Below are 20,513 nucleotides of genomic sequence, written 5' to 3'. Positions count from 1 at the left end.
TCAACTATTGAAACCACTTGTCATTTAACTCCGTATCAGGTGTGTGCATGCATACATGTGCATAAATTTGCACACAGGTACATGCTTTCCTCTACAAGTGTATATATTCTATATGGAGGAAGTATGTGTACACATACACTTAGGTTAAGGCCGCATGCATGCTTGACATGCGTTCCAACTGACACACACGTGGTGAAAAGGTATTTATGTACATATATATATATCTCATATACACACATAAGTATGTGTGTGTATGTATGTATGTAAGTATGTAGCTGTTCCCCAGTCTTTGTCCTCACACAATCAATCATTCCCGTGTTTACTTCTCGCACTCGCACTCATATGTAATTATCAGAACAGATATCCCTCCTGCTCTCACTCCTGCTCTTAGTGAGTAGTAAAATACACCATGTCTTAAAGAATTTGCATTTCAACATCAATAGTTGGTTAGTTTTGATGACAATATATGGTAATCCTTATTATTCCAGAACTGTGAACTTCTATGGTACTTCTATGTCAGAAGAGGCACAATCATGTATCCTTACACATACACACACAACCCACCCCCCCACTCCCACCAAAACAAAGTAAAAAAAACCACAAAACAAAACATAAAAAGTGACAGTCCAGTACGCACTCTTTCTTAAAAAGAAAAAAGCACATAGAAAAAATACGGATTATTAACAGGAAATGGTGTAAGATACAGGGTTTTTTTACCTGTGGGCCAGTAATTGCAATCTAAACCATCAGTAGTTTTCAGAAGTCACTGATAGCTAACAAGAGATCAATGTCCACGTAGATAGATGGTGTCAGTCAAATTCCTAACAGATTGGCCTTCTCTCTACAGAGTAATTACTTAATGGTACTAGTTGATCCCTATCTCTTTGCAATTTTTGTAAAAAGCTCTAGAAGAGGGGCCTGGTGACATCTCCATTAAAATCACCAGAAAGAGTCCCAGTGACAACTGCGGAAGATGGCTCAGGTCCTAAAAAGACAACTGAGTAGAAACTAGAGCTCTCTGGATGTAAAAGCAATTCTTGCAAACCAGGTTGCCGCAAACTGGTGAAATGAAAACAAACTTCCTCTCCAAAGACATTATAGCATTTACTCTGAGGGCACATCAAAGATTTGTTTCCAAAATCATTTGTCTATCATTTTCACCAGCCTTTTTTCAGGAGAGAAAGTGTGTGAGAAGTGTGATTTCTGCTGTCTATATCCCCATGGCTACTAGAAACAGCTAGGAAGGGAATTGGGCACATCAGAGCACACCAACTGTCAGGTTAACAAATTCCAACACAACAGCTCAGAGAAACAGACGCTTGCTTTTTCCCACCTTCGTCCTCCCATATCACACTAAAGGAACAGGAAAAAAAAAGTCAACAACAAAAAAATAGCCAAAGCCATGTAAGGGAATCAAATATGTCCTTCAGAAATGTAAACCTCTTTAAAAATAGGATGAAAGGTTAAGCAAGTCACTTGATTTTACTCATAGCAGTAATAAAGGGTCCTTGTAAGGGACTTGCACAAGTGCTGTGCTGTTACAGTAGCATCTGTCTCCTCATTGCTGGAGAGAAATGATGAAGAGGATTTACAGCGTGTGTAACCTGAGAGAGAAATCATCTGTCATGCCTTCACAGGGCATTAGCAAACTTTCCCTCTCCTGGGAGAAGGAAGAGCCACTCTCCTTCCCTTGCCTCTTGCAATTACAGCTTTAAGTATTATTATAATATACATGCTTATGAATGATATTAATAATTAGAAAAAATCTAGCTCTGTTAAGTAAGGGCAAGAGAAGCTTAGTTGAAAAGAGAGAACACTCTGTGCAATACACAGGGTGAACCTGGCAGCAAAGAAGGGGTCAAGTAACAAACAGATCCCCTCTGTGAAAAGGAGGATCCTCTTGCTCCACCCAAATAAAACTGCTGTCACAGGCTACACTTCTCGCAGTCAAGATCTAGAGCAGCAGAAAAAGAAAAGGATGGTCCATTTTTGAAGATATTACCCCAGGACAGGATACAACATGTGATGTCTTCAGCCACTGTACTGTGTGGTCTCATGTAAACAGTTGATTTGTTGGCATTTCAGTTGTCTGTGTTGTTGGAAAAATAAATCCCAAGACAGTCAGACAATAGCAATGGGAGAGACAGAGGTACACTAGCTCAGAGACCAGTGAGGCTTTTAGTATGACCTGCTACTTGTTTTTTCTTTCACAAATTAGAGGGTAGAAATGTGCACAGAAGTGCAGAAAAAGAACAGAGATGATACATTTCAAAGAGGCAAAACACTGCCAATCAGCACATCACCTGTATCTTGCGAGTGTCTGCGTTATCCAAAAGCAAGGTGTTAATGACCAATTTACTGAAATACCTCGTTCTTCTTCAAGACAGCAGCTTCTGTGTCCCACTGCGGTCAAAACTCCAAGGGCCTGGGAGTTACTGCCTATTACAAATAACTGTCAAAATACCATAGCATGAGCTGAAAGTGCTGCTGCATAACATTCAGATCTGTACCACACGCTACGTTGATACTCCACTTCTAGATTGTAACATTTATTTTACCTACATGAGGAATATTCACAAAGTTTTGAAAGGAGGGGTGCAAAAAGGCCCTGCAATAAGGTGATTTATGTAAGAGATTGCCACCGTGAACCTTTTTAGGAACGAGAAACAATACTAACATCCAAGAAAAAAAAAAGTATGTCAATATTGAGCATCAATTCAGAAGTGCAGAGTACAGAAAACATAACATAAGTTTCAATAAAATGGTTAGTTAAGTAAAACTATTTCTTTTTTTGCAAACTATGTTGTAAATTGTGGGAATAAACTTTTTCACATTGCCTAGGAAAAAAAGAAAGCCCTGCGCATAAGATTATGAACAAGGTGATAAAAATGGTATCAGAAGGAATATCTAAGAGGGAATTGTATGAAGAAGTTGTGGTACACTGGTAATGGCAGAGAAGATATACTTCCCATAGGAATATACCAGTGAGTCTTTCTTTAATGCAATTGTCTCCAGAAGACAGAGGATAAGAATATTACAAAAAATAAACCCCCATTTTCAATTTGACATTTACCTGAGGGAATCCCAGATGCAGCAGAAGCGAATGCTGCTGGACAAGCTGACACTTGAATGTCTGTCCTTTCTCTTAAGAAGTTTAGCACAGGTAAGAAGAGCAGAGACTTCCTTGCTGCAGTCCTCCCAGTAGGCAACCTTAAGAGATAAAAAACAGAAAGTACAGGAGAAATCAGTGTTTAGGTCTGATTCAGACCATGAACTACATGGATATACTCTTTTAGTGCCAATAAGCTTGGTTTGTGTGTATTTGTCTATTAACAACTGACTGGGGGTTTTCAACTGCTTTCCTACCAGCAGTCTACTATAAATGGGAAGTAGTAATGAAGCCATCTTTCTGCTGAGCTAGTTTTCCTGGAATATAACCCCTGTGGTAATAATTACATGGGCTTATCCATCCCAGTGTGAACAACACCAGAGTGTCAGTTATGACAAATGTCTGATACACACAAGTGTCTGTTGTAGAGAAAACCAACTGTTTCCATTCTCTTAACCTTGGAGTCAGGGTTTCCCACTGGGACTAACAGCTTTTTTTCTTGCTGTAAGTTCCATTTGAGAGTTGCTAGGAGGTGTTATGATACACAGACCTACTCTTTCAGCACTAGCTTTTTTCTTGTTTGGTAATCTGAGCCTAACTCTCACCAGGGGTTTACACAGAAACACCTATCACTGTTTTTCATTTGTATTATCTCCTTTGGGTGATACTGTTAAAGACATTTCACTTTCTTTTCCACACCATTTGCAATACCAGCTGGACAGTCTCTAAAGCCCTCTGGTAGCATGGACTATTAGTGACCTAATTCTAACCTCGGGGGTATCTCTTGTAGCCATTTGCTATTTCCAGCTTTTGAGCCTATTATCAAAGGAGTCGTATGTAAAAATGGAACCACTAAGCTTTGATCAAAAGAATACAAACTTCTCTCAGGCAAACCAAACAGTCCAGTGCATGGACTATGAAGAAGTAATGAAACCTAAAAAGCCTGATCAGTCTGATATACCCCATCTGGCAGAAGAAAATGATAATTAGTATGCACAAAACAACTGACATTTTCAGTCATGGGGTAGTACTGTAAAATATATGTATACTTGAACAAATATGCTCATATGCAGCTTAAAGAGGGTGTATATGAACTCAGGAGCAGCATGTAAGCCAAGAGTCACAGTAAACATGGACTGAAGTTCCCTGTTTTATATTAGTGAAGAAAAATATTTTTTTCTATGGGTACTGTGAGTAATTCTTCTAACTGATTTATTTTTCATATACATTCTGTCCACCTGATCCTTCCACCTTCACACGTGTGTGGTATTACAAGCTACACTGAGGAAAATAAGTTAGGAACCACCATACCGGATCATATTAAGCTTCCTCTACTCCTCTAACCCAGTACCCTGTCCCCAACAGTGGACACAGAGAAAAGCCCTTGGAGGAATGTAAGCACAAGGCAATCGCATTATGACACTTTCCCCTAATCCTATCCCATATCCCAACCATTTTAGCTCAGGAACTTCATAAACTGGATGTGGCCTATATGAGTTTGGTAACCTTCAATGAATGTCTCTTCCATGAATTTGCCCATTCTCCTCTCCAACACATAAAAGCTCTCAATGTCACAACATCCTTGGCAAACTAAATGTAGTAGGTGTTACATTCTTTATTATGCAAATGTATCTTTTGAAAAAGCTACAAATTGTACTTATCAGCATGAAAGATTCAGTGGTACTTTTGCCAGGAGAGGTTTGTCCTCAAATTCTGGACAACTTCTAATGTGAGTATTTACATTTCATCTTCCTAATAATTCCCAGTTGTATTATGTCAATTAAAGCTCATATTTACTCCTACTTCTCCAGCAGACTTTTGGTACAGGCTTTCTGGAATCCTGAATCACACTGCTATATGGTTTATGGTTATACAGAGCACTTAAGGCATCTCATTTCAGCTAAGAAGGATAGTGATATGATATTTCTTCCCTTTTTTAGAAGTAAGATGGAAGAGGATAATATACCTAGGCCTTTGCAAGAAGGGGCAAGTTTGAGAGCAGGAGCGGGAGGAAGAAACATACGCTTATGTCATAACTTATAGGGAAAACACCAAAGAAAATACTGCCATTGTAAGGATTCCTATCCTGCCTCTAAATATAGGTGAGGTCAGCACTAAGCTTTGCCTTAGACAAAAATGAAGGAGTTCCTATGTAATGAATGTTGGCTATAAAATGTTTAAAAATATTTTTAACCAAAATATGCTGCAGGCATACAAAATATTCTGTAAAAGATTTTAAATTGTTGTGTGAATTCTTTCCAAATCTAAATGCAATATGGATGGGCACTAGATTGTATATACATCTTGGACTGCAGCAAATACAATCTGCTTTATCATTCTCGGTTTATATAGCAGGTTGGAGACTATAACAGGTATTTCAGAATATTCTACAAGTGCAGACAGCAAAGTAACTCCATATTATGCTAGGCACCACAATACCAAGACAATGCCAACAGAACTGGAGTAATACTAAAAGCAGGTAAGAAATAATGATTATGGGTCCAGAGAGGCTGATTCATGAGAACAGATGCAAAATAAAGAATTCTGTATCGCTTGGCTAACCCAAGGACTGAAAGATATTATAATTGTTTGTAAAATCAAATGAAAGGCATACGCACCAAGAATACAGTGAAAAAGAAGACTGATCCAGAAACTTTAGTGAGATATTGATGAGATAAAAATATATAAAAGAAGTGTTAACTAGCAACCAAGAAACATTTCTTATCAATGAAACCTCTAAATTTTAGAATATGCTTTCAAATAAAGGAAGTCATATGCCTTCTTTGACAAACAGTAGGAAGAGAAATGCAAGGCAAGTGAAAGACAGCTGACTGGTACCCCTGCAGACTGAAGTTGCTTGTCAGAACACATGTACTAGACATGGGAGATCGCAGCAGGACAAGCTTCCTTTTTAAAATGCTATGCTAACACTATGATGATAACATCAAAAATTTTGGGTACATTGGCTGATATGGACCTGGAGCACCTTATTATTCAGATTACAGTTATTTATGTGTGGTGGGGAAGAGAAATAGAAATGATAATGGATGAGCGTCCCAATCAACTCTGCAGTGTATATGTATCCTAAAGGGAAGGCCTGTCCTAATCTTTACCTGACTGAACCTGATTCAGATGATATTAAATACGTAACCACATTACTGCAACTGATGAATGCAGTAACACAAACTTCCTCTCTAAATTCTGTCATTTCACATAGGTGAACTCTCAGTGATCCTGTTGCCACAACTCTCCATGTCTTTCAGCTTCAGTCAGATTTGTAGGAATAACCCAGAAGTTTCAGATTTTGATTGTGTTCTTCTTGCCACAAAAAAAATGCCAACAACAAAACCCATTTTAATTAATTAAATACAAGTATCAAAGACCTCACTATATGCCCAATAAGGTCATAAATCTGCTTCTTGCTTTGTAAATAAGCCTTAGTAGGAACTAACTAAAAGGATAAGAAAGGATTTCCACTAATCAGGACTGCTTCCACATGGCTGAATTACACAGAGGAATCACGATGACTAGCCCTGCACTTGCTCTCCTTTCAGCAGTGGATAAATGCACTCTTTCCAATAGAGCAGACAGAAATGGAAGCCACGCTCCAGTAGCCAAAAAGATGGTCCTACAATCCTTATCCTCTCTAAGCTGCCAAAAGAAGGTAAGAGAGAAGAACTGTTCTGCCAGCTACCAGATGCAAATAAGGCATCCAGCTAACAACCACAAGATACTGGTATCTCTAAACTAGAATCTAATCCTAGTACTACATCAAGGGTATATAATATGTGAAAGTGTAACGCAAAGCCCACATCGCTGAATTTAGCGAATGGCATACTATGAATCATACTGTTCCAAAGGCAACACACCAGTTGGTTGAAACATTTTGACCCACAAGAAGCAGCTATCTCACACTGTATTTACACAGTTCCAGAACCACAGAATCACAGAATAGCAGGGATTGGAAGGGACCTCTGGGGATCATCTAGTCCAACCCTCCTGCCAAAGCAGGGACACCTAGAGCAGGTTGCGCAGGACCGTACCCAGGCAGGTTTAGAATATCTCCAGAGAAGGAGAATCCACAACCCGAAGTAAAGAAGTTCTTCCTCAAGTTCAGATGTAACTTTCTATGCTTCAGTTTGTGCCCACTGCCCCTTGTCCTGTCGCTGGGCACCACTGAAAAGAGTCTGGCCCCATCCTCCTGACATCCCCCCTTTAGATATTTATAAGCATTTAAAAGATCCTCTCTCAGCCTTCTCTTCTCCAGGATAAACAAGCCCAGCTCCCTCAGCCTTTCCTCATAGGAGAGATGCTCCAGTCCCCTGATCATGTTCGTAGCCCTCCGCTGGACTCTCTCCAGTAGCTCCTCATCTTTCTTGAACTGGGGAGTCCAGAACTGGACGCAGTACTCCAGGTGGGGCCTCACTAGGGCAGAGTAGAGAACCTCTCTCGACCTGCTGGCCACACTCTTCTCAATGCACCCCAGGATACCACTGGCCTTCTTGGCAACAAGGGCACACTGCTGGCTCCTGGTGAAGTTGTAATCCACCAGCACGCCCAGGTCCATCTCCGCAGAGCTGCTCTCCAGCAGATCAGCCCCAAGCCTGTACTGGTGCATGGGGTTGTTCCTCCCCAAGTGCAGGACCCTGCACTTGCCCTTGTTGAACTTCATCAGATTCCTCTCTGCCCAGCTCTCCAGCCTGTCCAGGTCTCACTGGATGGCAGAACAGCCTTTCGATGTATCTGTCACTCCTCCCAGTTTTGTGCCATGAGCAAACTTGCTGAGGGTACATTCTGTTGCTTCATCCAGGTCATTGATGAATAAGTTGAACAAGACTGGGCCAAGTACTGATCACTAGGGAACCCCACTAGCTACAGGCCTCCGACTAGACTCTGCATCGCTGATCACAGCCCTCTGAGTTCTGCCACTCAGCCAGTTCTCAATCCACCTCAAATTAATTAAATAGAAAATCTCACCTGCTCTGAGCTAGGGCACAGGCACAGTGTTTGTGAGAAATAAAGAAGGCTACCTGAAAGGTAATGTTACTTCCCCTACTACTGTAGCACACTGAAAATTCAAAAACCACTACAGGAAGTATAATAAAAATAAATAAGAGAGAGAACATTAAACTGATGGAATTAACCTTTGTCATGTTTGATTCAATGAAGCTTCCTCTTTAGAAATTATCTAAAGCTGCTGGAGAAATTCCAGTTTATCACAGACCTCGGCATCAAAGTGATACTGGCAGTAGAGAAATATTTTTAAATATTCTCATCCTGTACATACTTCAATCATCTTTCCTCGTTTCTAGGATCAATTAATCAAGCTAGAAAAATAAAATCTCACTATTGCAGCACCTGCCTTTCCCAAAAGATAATTTCAGTTGTATTTTTTGCTGCTTTTTAACCTAAGAACTGTTGGGTTTGACTCCTGAAACAGAAAAGATTTTTTTTTTTTTTTTACTCACAAATATACTGCAGATAAATGTGATTCATAGTCCCTTATAAAATGATTCTCCTTGCCAGAAAAACATTAAATATCGGGGAAAGTGTCCCCAGATGGATTACAGAATAGCAAATAGGCCTCAATGGCCTTTTTATTGTTGTTATTATTGCTTGACAAAGTAAAAATAGAGGTGTCTTCAAAGGTGTCTTTCCCTGGAATGAGCAACTCAGCATAATGAGAATTTCCATGCTGAAAAGGTTACAGTCAATGTTTATGGCTGTACATGTAGCATCTCTTCATCTACAATGCTCCACCTCTCCTAAGAAAGCTCAAGTTGTAAATTTTTTAGACTTCTACAGCACTTACCCCATCGGGGCCCAGAATGCAGATTTTGGATGCCCCTGTAATTGTGAGCAACCAGAATGACACAACTGAGTTTGCCGTTGCCTGCACGAAAAAATTATTTCTGCCTTCCTTCAAGACCAAGAGGTAAAGCTGAATGTTGCAGCTTTAGGTGCGGAAGACACTTTAGAGCCGTTCTCTCTTGTTTCAAGTAGTATCTTCTGGGGCTAAAAAGAGAAAAGGACAAACTCCTGAGCGTAAATCTTTGCTTTCCCTCACTCTGATGAGAAGGTTGCATCTTCCTAGTCCCTTCCTTCCAAGCAGAGTCCCAGCTCGCAAACTGGACCTCCTGATTCATCGTGACAGATGTCCCCGACACCACCTCCTCCATCTGAGGGAAGATGAAGCGCCTGTTTGCCCCTAGACAGCTGATTCATACTGCCTGCCTCTCCCTTCAACAATGAAGTTCCAAGCAGACCATCAGTTTCCCGAGGTAACAGGTTTTCACAGCCAGGAGAAGGTGCGTGCCAAGGATTATTAATAGTGTTCCTTCATTAGTTAAGGGAAAGATAAATGTGACACCGCCACCAAAATCCCTGAATATCTGGTATCAGTGAGGAGTGGGTATCACCTGCCAAAAATAGAAAGAGCAAGAGAGATTATATAAGTGGGTTTCCTACCCAAAGTTCCATCTCTTTTTGACCACCTCTGTATCTAAGACCCTTTTCAAGCGTGCTTAGGAGAGATCCAAAAGGTAAGTACCCAGAAAATGTTCAAACTTCCACAGCAAACGTGGATTTACCCGCTCCCGGCAGGAACCCAGGACCTTCCCCCGAAGAAAAGCAGATCAGGGTATCTTCCATCCCTCTGACCCTATCCCCCTTCCCACAAACAAAAGCCCTGAGACAAAGAGGTGCCAGTCTTCCAAGCGCAGAGGAGTGGCTTCCTGCAGAGAAGACTCCACAGGAGAAGAAAGGGCCATTAAAAGAAGGAAATAGGTGAACACATTGAAGGGGAACAAGGAGAAAAGGAGGGGAGAAAGTGAGAAAATGGAAATAACAAAACCGGGAAGGGGAGAAAGTGAACGAGAAAGGACTCGGTGAACAGAATTTACTGAAACGCTCAGTCGTGAACCAAGGGCAGAAGCCCCCTCCGAAACACGTTGCAGAAGCGAGATCTCTCGATTGTATGCGATGGGATGAAGTTGCTCTGCTTGGTGTGGTCATTAGGAAGATAAAGGACATGTGTCACCCTTTTTGCAAAGGACCCCTGGCTTTCTGCTTCAGCTTTTGGCATGAGGGCATCTTGTTTGTCATGAAATTCTCCCTGAATTGTTTGTTGTTGACAAGCGCGGGTTGATTTCTACTTAATTTACTCAGATTGTTTCGTTAGTAAGAACGTCATCGTTCTGGAGCTGGTGGAAGGGGGAGCTGAGCTGTACGAAAGCTTCTGCACAGACAACTTCAAAATTCACGGTGTGGCTTTTGCAAATAGTTCGGGCAGGAAAATTGGCAAAATCTCAGAAACGAAGCAAAACGCATCACTCATCTCACAGGGATGATGAGGAAAAAGGTGAAGGGTCGAGTGCGAAACTGCCTATTCGTGAAACGCCTTTTATATCAGAGCAACACAACAGTTTTTTGACTGAAGCTTGGTGGTTAAAAGCTTCTAGAAGTTTGCCAGGCACTGTTAAAATGCATGACGGGCCTCGGCCGGCCCTCCGCGCTGGATGCCCAGCTGCCCACTCCGTGACCCGTGGGTCGCTGCCCTCCCCGCTCTGCCCACGGATGGCGGGGGGGTGCTAGGGAAGCGTTATTCGGCCTCTGCAGAGGGCTCCACCTGATCCGAATCCTCGCTTTTCAGGCACCTCTTGCTTTTCGCCTTCGCAGCACGATTAGGCTGTGGTGGCCCGAGGGATCCGGTGGCGAGGGAAAGCGGGGTGCAGCGGGAGCTGCCTCAGACGCCCGGTGGTTTGCTTGGTATGAGGCTAATTAATCCGGGTGGCCCCTGCCAGCGACCGGCTCGGGTTCCCAGCGAGGGCAGCCCACCCCTGAAATGCACTCCGCCGTGTCAGCAGAGCGGGGCCGACACCGACACACGAGTCGCCCGCAGCGAGAGCATCTTCGCTGCCGTCTGTAAGGACCTAAAAAGACAAGAGAAAAATGACAGTCCCTCCCACGACGAAGAGGGAGTTTAAAACAAGAAAAGGGAAAAAAAAAAAAGGAAAGGGGGACCCCAATGTCACCTCCTCCTCCGCAGAGGGAAGGACGGGGGCTCATACTCCCAAAAGTGCTGGGGACGCACCGACGGCCCAGCCCGAGTTCTTGCAGCAGCCACCCCCTTCTCAAGGCCATTGGGGACGAGAGTGCAACCTGTCTCTCCCAAAGTGGAGAGGCCAACCCCCCCACAGAGATCTTCCCCGCTACTGGGCCCTTGTCTCAGCTACCTCAGCCTGCTGGCTCCTGCCCAAACTCTGGTGAACGGGTTGGACTGCTTGCCATATGGGCGCAGTTTCTTGGAGGAAAAATAAACAACAAAAAAACCTAAAAACAAACCCTAGAAAACACATCACAGTTCCAAAATCTTTTTCTGGCTCTGCCGGGGGATGCCCGGTCCCGCCTGAGAAGCCCACCACTGCACAGGAGCTCCCCACGAGCACGCTGTCACCTCGCACCGTGTCGTATCGCGGCTCTGCAGCATACTGTGCATTACAAACGGGATCTGTAGGATTCGCAGGGGTGTGATAATTAATTCAGCGAGGATGATGCTTAATATGGACTGGCCCGAAAGAAACGAGGTCTAAAAGGAATATGTGTGCGAAGGGGAGGGGGGAGGGAGAAGGGGAGACGGTTAAAAGTGCTTGAACGATCAGGCAAGTGTTCAAAAGCTACATTACGTTTGCTTCCCGACCTCGGGAGCAGCTGGAAGCTCGGCATGCACTGCAGTTCCTTGCTTATCATCCCTGAATGTGACTGGTGAAGCTCATCCCGACCGGTGAAAGGAAAAAAGGCTCCGCTCTGCACCACCGGCTTTTCCACCGCACCCGGGAGCTTGACCTTGGCACCACGCTTCCTCCAGCCGCTGTCGCGACAGGCTCTGGCACTGCTCCCAGTAAGGCTTGGGCTCCCACTCTCGTCCTCCCCCACGCCGGTCCCCGCAAGGGCATCCCCAGGACGGGGGGTCCCTCGGCGAGCGGGGGAGCGGCAGCCCGCGGCACCCCTCGGCGCAGAGCTGCGGGGCTGGCGCGGCCCCAGCCCCCCCCCCCCCCGCACGCCGGGCCGTCCCCGCGCGGCGCTGCGGCTCCCGTCATATGAGCAGAAACGATGAGAAAAGCGCTTTTTAATCTTTTCGCACTTGCCTCCCTCTTCAAACAGTTGCAGGATGGCTATGACTGACGTGCTCAGCGCTGAGGATATCAAGAAGGCTGTGGGAGCCTTTTCAGGTGAGTGCTCTTTTTTTTTCCTCTTTCCCCCGCTTTTTTCCCCCCTTTCATCTCTTCAGCTCAGGATAGCAGTGCATTTATTTAAGCTCAGGGAAGATCGGAGGATGCGGCTAGACAAAACACGGAGTGAGGATGTGTTGTCAGAAGTGCAGTGGAAGCCTGACAGGTTTATCAAGCGCGGGGCTGCATCCTCAGCAAAGTTGCCCAGCACATTACAGAGCTGAAATATTTATTTTAAACACAGGCAAACAGTAACTGCGGACAGACGTTGCTGCTACCGAGAGGATACTTTCAAAGGGAACAAACCCCTCGGCAAAGCAGGGTGGATTCTATCTTGACGTGGGATGGGGAAGTCAGCCGCGGATGCTGGCAGCTTCCCACTCGCCCCCAAAATGCAGTTTCAGGTGTTGCAAAACTGCTGTTTCTCATTCCAAGGAGATAAGAAACCTCTCTTTTTACTTCTTACGCGGAATCCCCGGGTGGGCTTTGCTGTTCGGGATGGAGCAGATGGCAACAGCGGAGCGAGCAGGTGCACTGCTCGGCTGCGGGAGCTTTCTGCAGGATGAACGGCTGCAGCGGTGCACACCTCGCACTCGGAGTCCTCCGGGCTTCAGATATTCTCCCTGCCCTCCTCCCCCCATTCACCGCGACCCATAAGCTGGCAGAAAACCCTCTTCGTGCTGACAAGAGGTCCGGGCAGCCAAGGTTGCTCTCACAGAAACGCCAGAAATGGTGCTCCGGGATGCACACGTTGTATCCATCTCCCCCGCTGCCCCCCAAACTACCTGGCTGCGGGCACCAGCCGGGGGGGAGCTGGCTCGTCCCGCTCCGTGCCGTGCTGCTCCGTGCTGTGACGTGACCTTCCTGAACAGGGGGAAGCGCAGAGCCCGCTGAGCCCGGATAAACTCAGCAGCCGGGGGGGTCGGAGGGACCAACAAACTGCTCCGCTCGACCCAGCAGCTGCTTTTCTTTCTTGTTAGCTCCCATTGTTCTAGGGCCACCTCCAAGTGTCGGAGCAGACGCAATTAGCAGCAGCTAATGACAGATCTCAGTCAAGCAGGTCCCAAAAGACTGAGCCTCCTGAATTTTATGCAATGGGAAAAGCTGCAGCGGGAATAAGGATGCATGGGGGGGGGGGGAGGAACACGACTCCACAGCATGTTTTGGAGGTCTCTGTAGTGGATTTCTAACCCATGCTAGGCTACACGGGTGGGGTGAAGGATGGGAGAGGTGGAGCAGGTAAACTCATTTACCCAGGCTCCGGGTTGGTTTCCCGCGCCGGGTCCGGGCTGGCAAAGCGCGGTTGCGCAGACCTTCTGCCAGTGCAACGCAACGCTGATTTCTAGTAAGTCTTGAGGAAAAACAAACCAGAACCAAAACAGCCCTGTGCTCCAAAACGCTTCTCGTCAATGCCACGCTCTGTAGTTGAGCAAGAGCGGGTTTTTTTTCCTCCAGGAGTGGAAATGTCAAAAAGTGACAGCGATCTAGTAGTCAGGGTCTGCTCTCAAGTGACTGTTTTAGCATAAAACTTAGCAAAAAAAAAAAAAAGTGTTTAAGGCACTGAAATGAGCCCAGGCAGGTCAGACTTCAGCTCCAGCTCTGTCCCAGACCTCCTGTGTGACCCTGGGCAAGTCACCATCCCTCTGTAGTTCTTCACCCACAGAAGGGAGACCCTGCCCCTCTCCCCTTCCGTTCACCTCCTCGGCGCCTGCCAAGCGCAGCCCACAGCATCGTGTGCACCAGGCTCCCACGGTGTCTCCCAGGGCACCCCACACAGCACAAACCCACGGGGACGTGTCGGTGCATGTTTCAGTCATTTTTCTAAGGAGTTCTCCGGCTTTTCATCTCCCATAGCGGCTGAGTCTTTTAACTACAAGAAGTTCTTCGAGATGGTAGGATTGAAAAAGAAGAGCCCAGAAGATGTGAAGAAGGTTTTCCGTATTCTTGATAAAGACCAAAGCGGCTTCATCGAAGAGGAAGAATTAAAGTAAGTAAAGATGTGTCCTTTCTCCAATAACCTCACCTTCAGAGTCTAATTTCCTGTTTTCTTTTTTACAAGACCCTAGATAATAGCATACAACTCAGTCTCTCGGCTAGTATTTGTGTGCAATAATCAGTTGTTTGCTGACTGTACGAGCTGAAGTGTGTTGGAGGCGGCCAGCTGTCGCTTTCATCGCAGGGCCCTGAACCACGTGAGTGATCAATACCTTACAGATAGTTCTTCAGTCAAGTGCAGTTTTGGAGTAAAGTGCTCTCCCGGAATGTTAAAGAAGGTCAACATCAGAAGATACAACCCTGGATTCCAACTCATAGATCAAAACAGTGATACAAATAAATATGAAGTGAAACTGTTCTGGGAAAAAAAACCCTTTCCTTCTTTCCATGCCTCCTCTTTAGGTTTGTACTGAAGGGCTTTACCCCAGATGGGAGAGACCTGTCAGACAAAGAAACGAAGGCTCTTCTGGCTGCTGGAGATAAAGACGGTGACGGTAAAATTGGCGCCGACGGTATGTGATTAGAGGAGTAAACTTTGGCAGTAACAATCAAATATTACTCTTACGTATGAGAACCGAGGAAATCTAGGAATCACTGGGGGCTGTGACCTTCTGAAGGGCACAGATTGGATTTAATGAAATGCCAAGTCCTGCTGCGTCTGCCGTGCCTTGCGCGCAGGCTTTAGGGGAAACAGGCGCCCAGTTCTGACACTAGAGGGGGCAAGGGATGCAGCTGAGGCACCCCACGGCACAGCACTGGGCACCGCTCCGACTGCTACCTCAATTCGTTTAATTTTCCTGTTGATTTCAGTGGAGTGAGGATCAGGACGCTGACAGTTCAGAGAGCCAGGCTTGACTGTAAAACTTACAAAAGAGAAAGAAAAGAAGCTGAGTACCAGCACTTCTATTTGATGATTAGTAAATACGAAAGTAATGCATGACTTTGCAAAGCAATGCTCTCAAAATTCAAAGTACAGTCAGTCTGCGATGGAATTTCCATACAATAGCTTTCTATTCAGCTGTTGGTAGTGTTTATGTGGATCTCCACAGCTAGGAAAGCTTGTCACTCCCTTTTACTAAATATGAGAACTACGAGAAAAGAACAACTATTCCTCTCACAGCATTGCTTAAAAAATTACTGCCGTTTTCTGTTGCCCCTTGGGATGAATCAAATTAGCCCACATACAAAATTTCTCCTTTTTCCTCTTTCTGCATCCCTGAAACACACTGGAAGAGGCATGAAGAGATGCATTTCTCAATTAAATCTTTCCTCTTTGCAGGAGATAGTTAGTAGTGGAAGCTCGCGGCCAGAGTACTAAATCACATAGACAGCAGGCAATTGCTAGGTTTTCACCATATTGACAAGCCATCTGATAGGTTGAAATCTAAAAAATATCTAAAATCCCTCATATCTCTGTGTTACCTGATCGCTGAGATTTGTTAAAAAAGCTGCCTCCAAGAAAAAAAAAAAGGCAATTAAAAAAGGAATAAAAAGCAAAATGAGGTTAAGTAACACAGTTGCCTAATTTAGAAGCTGAAAAAATGACATGCAAAATCAGCCACCGACATATTACTCAGGTGATATATTAGCCAAACTGCCTGTTCATAGCACACTGGCATAACAGTGACTATGGTCTTGTTTCTAGACTAAAGCCTCTTAATTTCTCAGATCATGATTATGTTACGGTTGCAGAGGAGCAACTGTGAAGCATCTAGGAGAAGTTCCTGCTAAACTTTGGCAGCGCTACTGAACCAAGAGTGTGTCATCATTTAAAATTTCACATCCTTTGTTATATGGGTCCTCCTTACTCCCATTAAAATTAGTGGCAGCACTACTAAAATTAGCACGCAAGATTTTCAGAAGAAAACTTGATTCAGGTAAGTAAACTTACAGTTGATCTGCCAAACTCACATCAGATACATACTCAGTTATTCCCAGAGGGCTGCTTCTTTTTCTTCTGTAATTTTTACCCCTCCCTAACTTTGAACTGGAATTACTCTGACTTTATACAAGATAGTATGAAGAGAATTAAGGACTTCTTTCTTTTGCTGCTTCTGCCATATACCTACTACACAACATTATCAGTTTCTTTTCCATTTCTTAAATTTGACTCCAACAGCAAATTGTTACACTGGACAGGCTTGAAATACATGCAATGTTATCAGCTGGGACTGTGACCAAAGGATGAGGATGACAGATACTTTCTATCTTTTCCTTTGGTTCATAATCCAATTCCAGATTATAACTGCCTATGTAAATAAAACGTAAAGTCATGAACATACATCACATTCATATTCAGTGTTGCAATGCTGTATCTGTTTCAAACCATTCGTTTCCCTGTAACTGAATTGCCAGGCATCACTTTTATCCCTTACTTCAAACATCAGCCTCATACATCACTAAATGATCACAAACACACAGCCTTTCACAGGGATTGATGCTAACACACTAGGTGGCCCTTGAACGCTCTCCCTCAGGAGCCCACAGCACTTGTGAGAACTGATCTTTGTGGATTTTTAACACCACACAGCCATCTTTCTCAGACGTATCATCACAAACTTTAATCCCAACCTAACCAGCCTTCTTCCAGTCAGAGGTTTCACATTACAAATTTTCTCTTAGGCCTCCTGTTTTAAACCTTTTATCATTCCTGCAAGACTGTTCAGCTCAAAAATCGTTCCACCAGCTCACCTCTTTGTCTGATCAAGATTTGTAATTTGTGGCTGATCTGCCAGTTTCAAACAGTTGAAAACTTGCAGCCTGTTCATGCAAGTCATGATCATTTTCTGTGTGATGTCGAGCCCCCTCCATCTTCAACTGATGTGAACAGAAGATGATGAGTTGGAAAAAAATTGCAGGCCAACGCTAGGTTACCTAATAAAACTACAAACGTTAGCTCCCAGATTGGTCTGGAAAGTGATACTGAAGCAACTCTGTCAGCTTCAGGAGAACATTTATAAGAAAGAGGATGAAAAGAAAATGAAGATTTCTGTTCATAATGTTTTCTTAATGTATCTTGTGTATTAGCACTGGACACACACATCATGCCTTTCAGTTTCTTGATATTAATAGACTTGAAAAAGTACATAAAGAATCTAAAGATCATGCACTGTAGACAGAACAAATCCCAATTTTTATCCTAGTAAATCTAAGTATTTTCCTTGATACAGCTCAACTTCCGCAGATATTTTTAAATATTTCAATTATTTTCTTTAAACATTGTAAAAATGAGACATCAAGCATTCAAAATTACAACCAATAAGTCATGGCCTTGCCACAGGTAAAAGACAAGACAAAAAAGAAAAATCTTTGGAAGTCCTTCTTATCCCTCTTTGCGCTCTTGTGTCTGCTAAAATAAATTAGTGTAAGTCATTACTTATAGTTTCCCAAGCAGATTCGCTATTGTACAGATAATGTAAAAAATCTGATGAGAGAAATCATTAGCCTACAGCATGTCCTCTGTAATTATCTGTCATTTCAATAAAATCCTACAGGGTATACATTAGGCTCATATAAACTTGTAAACTATACTGAACACAGTGAATCAATCCTCTCCTTTTAAGTCCAAGCTTTGACACAAGATAGCTAGCAAATTATTTTATATGACAAAATAGTCTAAATCCTTGTAATTTAAAACTATTATTTGTGCAAAGGAAGAAACAATTTTGTTTGGAAGGAGAATTAGAACTGGAAAAGATGATGTAGTCAATCACAAGGATTCTCTCAATAACAGGCCAGTCAGAAGCCTTAAACATTTACAAGAATGACCAGCAGGCAGGGGCTAATGTACAGCGCCTTATCTCAGAAGTTTTGCGTCTATGAATACACTTTGTAACAATGCCTCCACGAGCCACCTGTGGTTGAAGTAACCTTTACAGCAAAATAAACAGTGAACTAGTTTACAAGATTATTCAACTGGAACACCTCCAAAATATTTAAAGTATATTGAAAACCCTGGAAAAAGTATAAAGCGCATAGCAGTTATTCATGAAGGGGTATTTTATGGTTTGCTGGCTAGCAGAAAGTACCTGTGAAATATATTGCCATTAAGTGATAATACTACTATCATAATGTAGCATAGAAAATATTTCGCTGTCGGAAATAACCTTTTCCAAATATATTCTGTAGATACATATTATTATAAAAAGGATTTAATTTAGCTGTAGCAAGTGTGACAACTTGCTCTAACAGAGTATGCATAGTTAGCTTTCCCTTTTTGGAAAGGTTTCATCCATTGCAGTTCATGTTCCTCTCTGCAGGATTTATTCACACAGTAATTTAATAATCACAGCCTTTTTCGACTTTTTGCCCAGAATAGTCTGGGTTTCCATGACAAATACTTTACATTATCCCTAAAATTCACTTTGCAACACTTTCGATCTATGTACCCCCCATGTACAGGATTCACACACGTTTTGTGTTAAGTAATCTGCATCACTAATCCTAATTTGGATTTACATCTTTCAAAATGATGGATAAATTTGGATTTAATTTAAACCCTCTGACACTTTTATTTCTCTGTCTGGTTTGTCAGCGATTGGCAACCTGTCTTTTGGACACATCATCAAAAGTGCTATCTGTACACACCAGTCAGTCTCACTTGTTAAGAGTTTAGCATTTTCCAACGGAACATTAGAATGTTCTTTAAAATGCGTAATTTCTATCTTCTGTCTTCTTTAGTTGCAAGACATTACTCTTCATTATGTTAAACTTCAATAATTTTCTCTAGAGCCTTTACAGATGACTGCTTCCCCTATTTGTCATGTTCCCCTCAGCTGATTACTTTAAACCCATAAACCACTCTCTCTGTATACCCTCTAATCCCTTTATCAACTTTGTTGCCCTTCTTGGGATTCCCTCCAGTCTGTCATTTTTAACGCTCTGAGGCATGCACAATGGTGCAAGGTATTCTCATGTGTAACTGTTCCAAGGTTAGATGGAGTTAAGAATTATAACCTCCTTGGGTAATACAGCATTCAGAGTGCAGCATGCCAGGCAGCTATTCACAGGGATAGAAACGTGCCTTTTCCACGCTTTATCACCCTGCTGAAAGGCATTATACATACACCAAAGCATAAAAAACTCCAACCTGCAAATAGATACATCTATGTAAATATTATGGATGTAACACTAATAAAGGCCACAGGGTAAAATCCTGGCCCTCTGAGATCACAGGAATTTTTCTCCTTATCACCAGTGTGGCCAAGATTGCTACGTAGGTTTGTGTCAGCCTCCCATTTTTGTAATCTGTCATTTTCAGTCAATTTGCCATTACAAAGTTGAGTTTAAACGTAATTTATTTATAATATACAGACACGAATACTCTGAAAGACTCATTAATGAGTCTCTTTGCCAAACTCTGATATAAAGGAAATGTATCTCACTGCAAAATTAAATTTCTAGTTCTTGCCTTCATCCCATTGAGAGTTACAAAGGAGTAACAGGGAACTAATCAAGTTCTTCAGATGAATAGTGGTGGACAATCTTGGCAGTCTGGCATGTATAGCATTTCTCCCTTACCCTCAAAAAATCCTTTCATTTCACTGTAACATTTCCCAAGTCATACTTTCCCTTTAACTAACTTGGATTTCTTTGTTCTTCTGTTATTGTGATGTTTCTGCTACACCAGTGACTCTGTAATCATTGTAATATGCTTCTTCCTTCTTTACATCTTCTTAATACTTCTAAAAAATTTTTCCCTTCTCCAGAATTTGCAACTATGGTGGCTGAATCATAAAGGCTTTGACCAATGCAAACCCTTCACCTATCCTTCACTGCCCAGTTCCAACCACTTCCTGCTGACTGCTTTGACTCCTGTTCTATTTATTTATTTTATACTCCAGCTCTGTTCTCTGCAATCCTGCAACTCTGTAACTGTGCTGAAAGACACTGTTAAAATAAAGGTCACATCAGTCTGGGCTTTATTCTTTCTCACTATAACTTGCTTCTTATTTCATGTAGGCTTGGCACACGCTGAGAGAAAATTTTACTCTTTTTTGCTGACATCCTGCTGCTTTATCCCTAGATAGGGTAAAGTGGGAATAAATTAAAAAAACTGATTGGGGTAAAACATGCATATAATGAGCCATTCAGTCCAAGTTCTGAACTGTAGCAAAACTGACTGTATTATTTTTAAGCCATCCCTGCTAAATGGATGCATATTCATAGCCTGCAAAATC

The 20,513-nt window shown here is 43.0% G+C and overlaps 1 protein-coding gene across 2 annotated transcripts; it reads left to right on the top strand.

Moving 5' to 3' along the window:
• The first annotated feature begins 11,738 nt into the window (after positions 1 to 11,738).
• On the top strand, positions 11,739 to 20,258 carry PVALB (parvalbumin). Of its 2 annotated transcripts, XM_075428373.1 has the most exons (5): positions 11,739 to 12,008; positions 12,272 to 12,339; positions 14,194 to 14,326; positions 14,737 to 14,846; positions 20,043 to 20,258. In XM_075428373.1, the coding sequence occupies exons 2-5, from the start codon at positions 12,279 to 12,281 to the stop codon at positions 20,069 to 20,071; spliced, it is 333 nt and encodes a 110-aa protein (XP_075284488.1). In that variant the 5' UTR covers positions 11,739 to 12,008; positions 12,272 to 12,278; the 3' UTR covers positions 20,072 to 20,258. The 2 variants fall into 2 exon arrangements, with proteins under 2 accessions (XP_075284488.1, XP_009942340.1); XM_009944038.2 differs by lacking the exon at positions 11,739 to 12,008 and having other exon boundaries at positions 12,253 to 12,339.
• Positions 20,259 to 20,513: the final 255 nt, after the last annotated feature.

This window comes from Opisthocomus hoazin, chromosome 8 (assembly GCF_030867145.1).
Source record: "Opisthocomus hoazin isolate bOpiHoa1 chromosome 8, bOpiHoa1.hap1, whole genome shotgun sequence".
Lineage (NCBI taxonomy): Eukaryota > Metazoa > Chordata > Aves > Opisthocomiformes > Opisthocomidae > Opisthocomus > Opisthocomus hoazin.
This window is presented reverse-complemented; position numbering and strand designations above follow the sequence as displayed.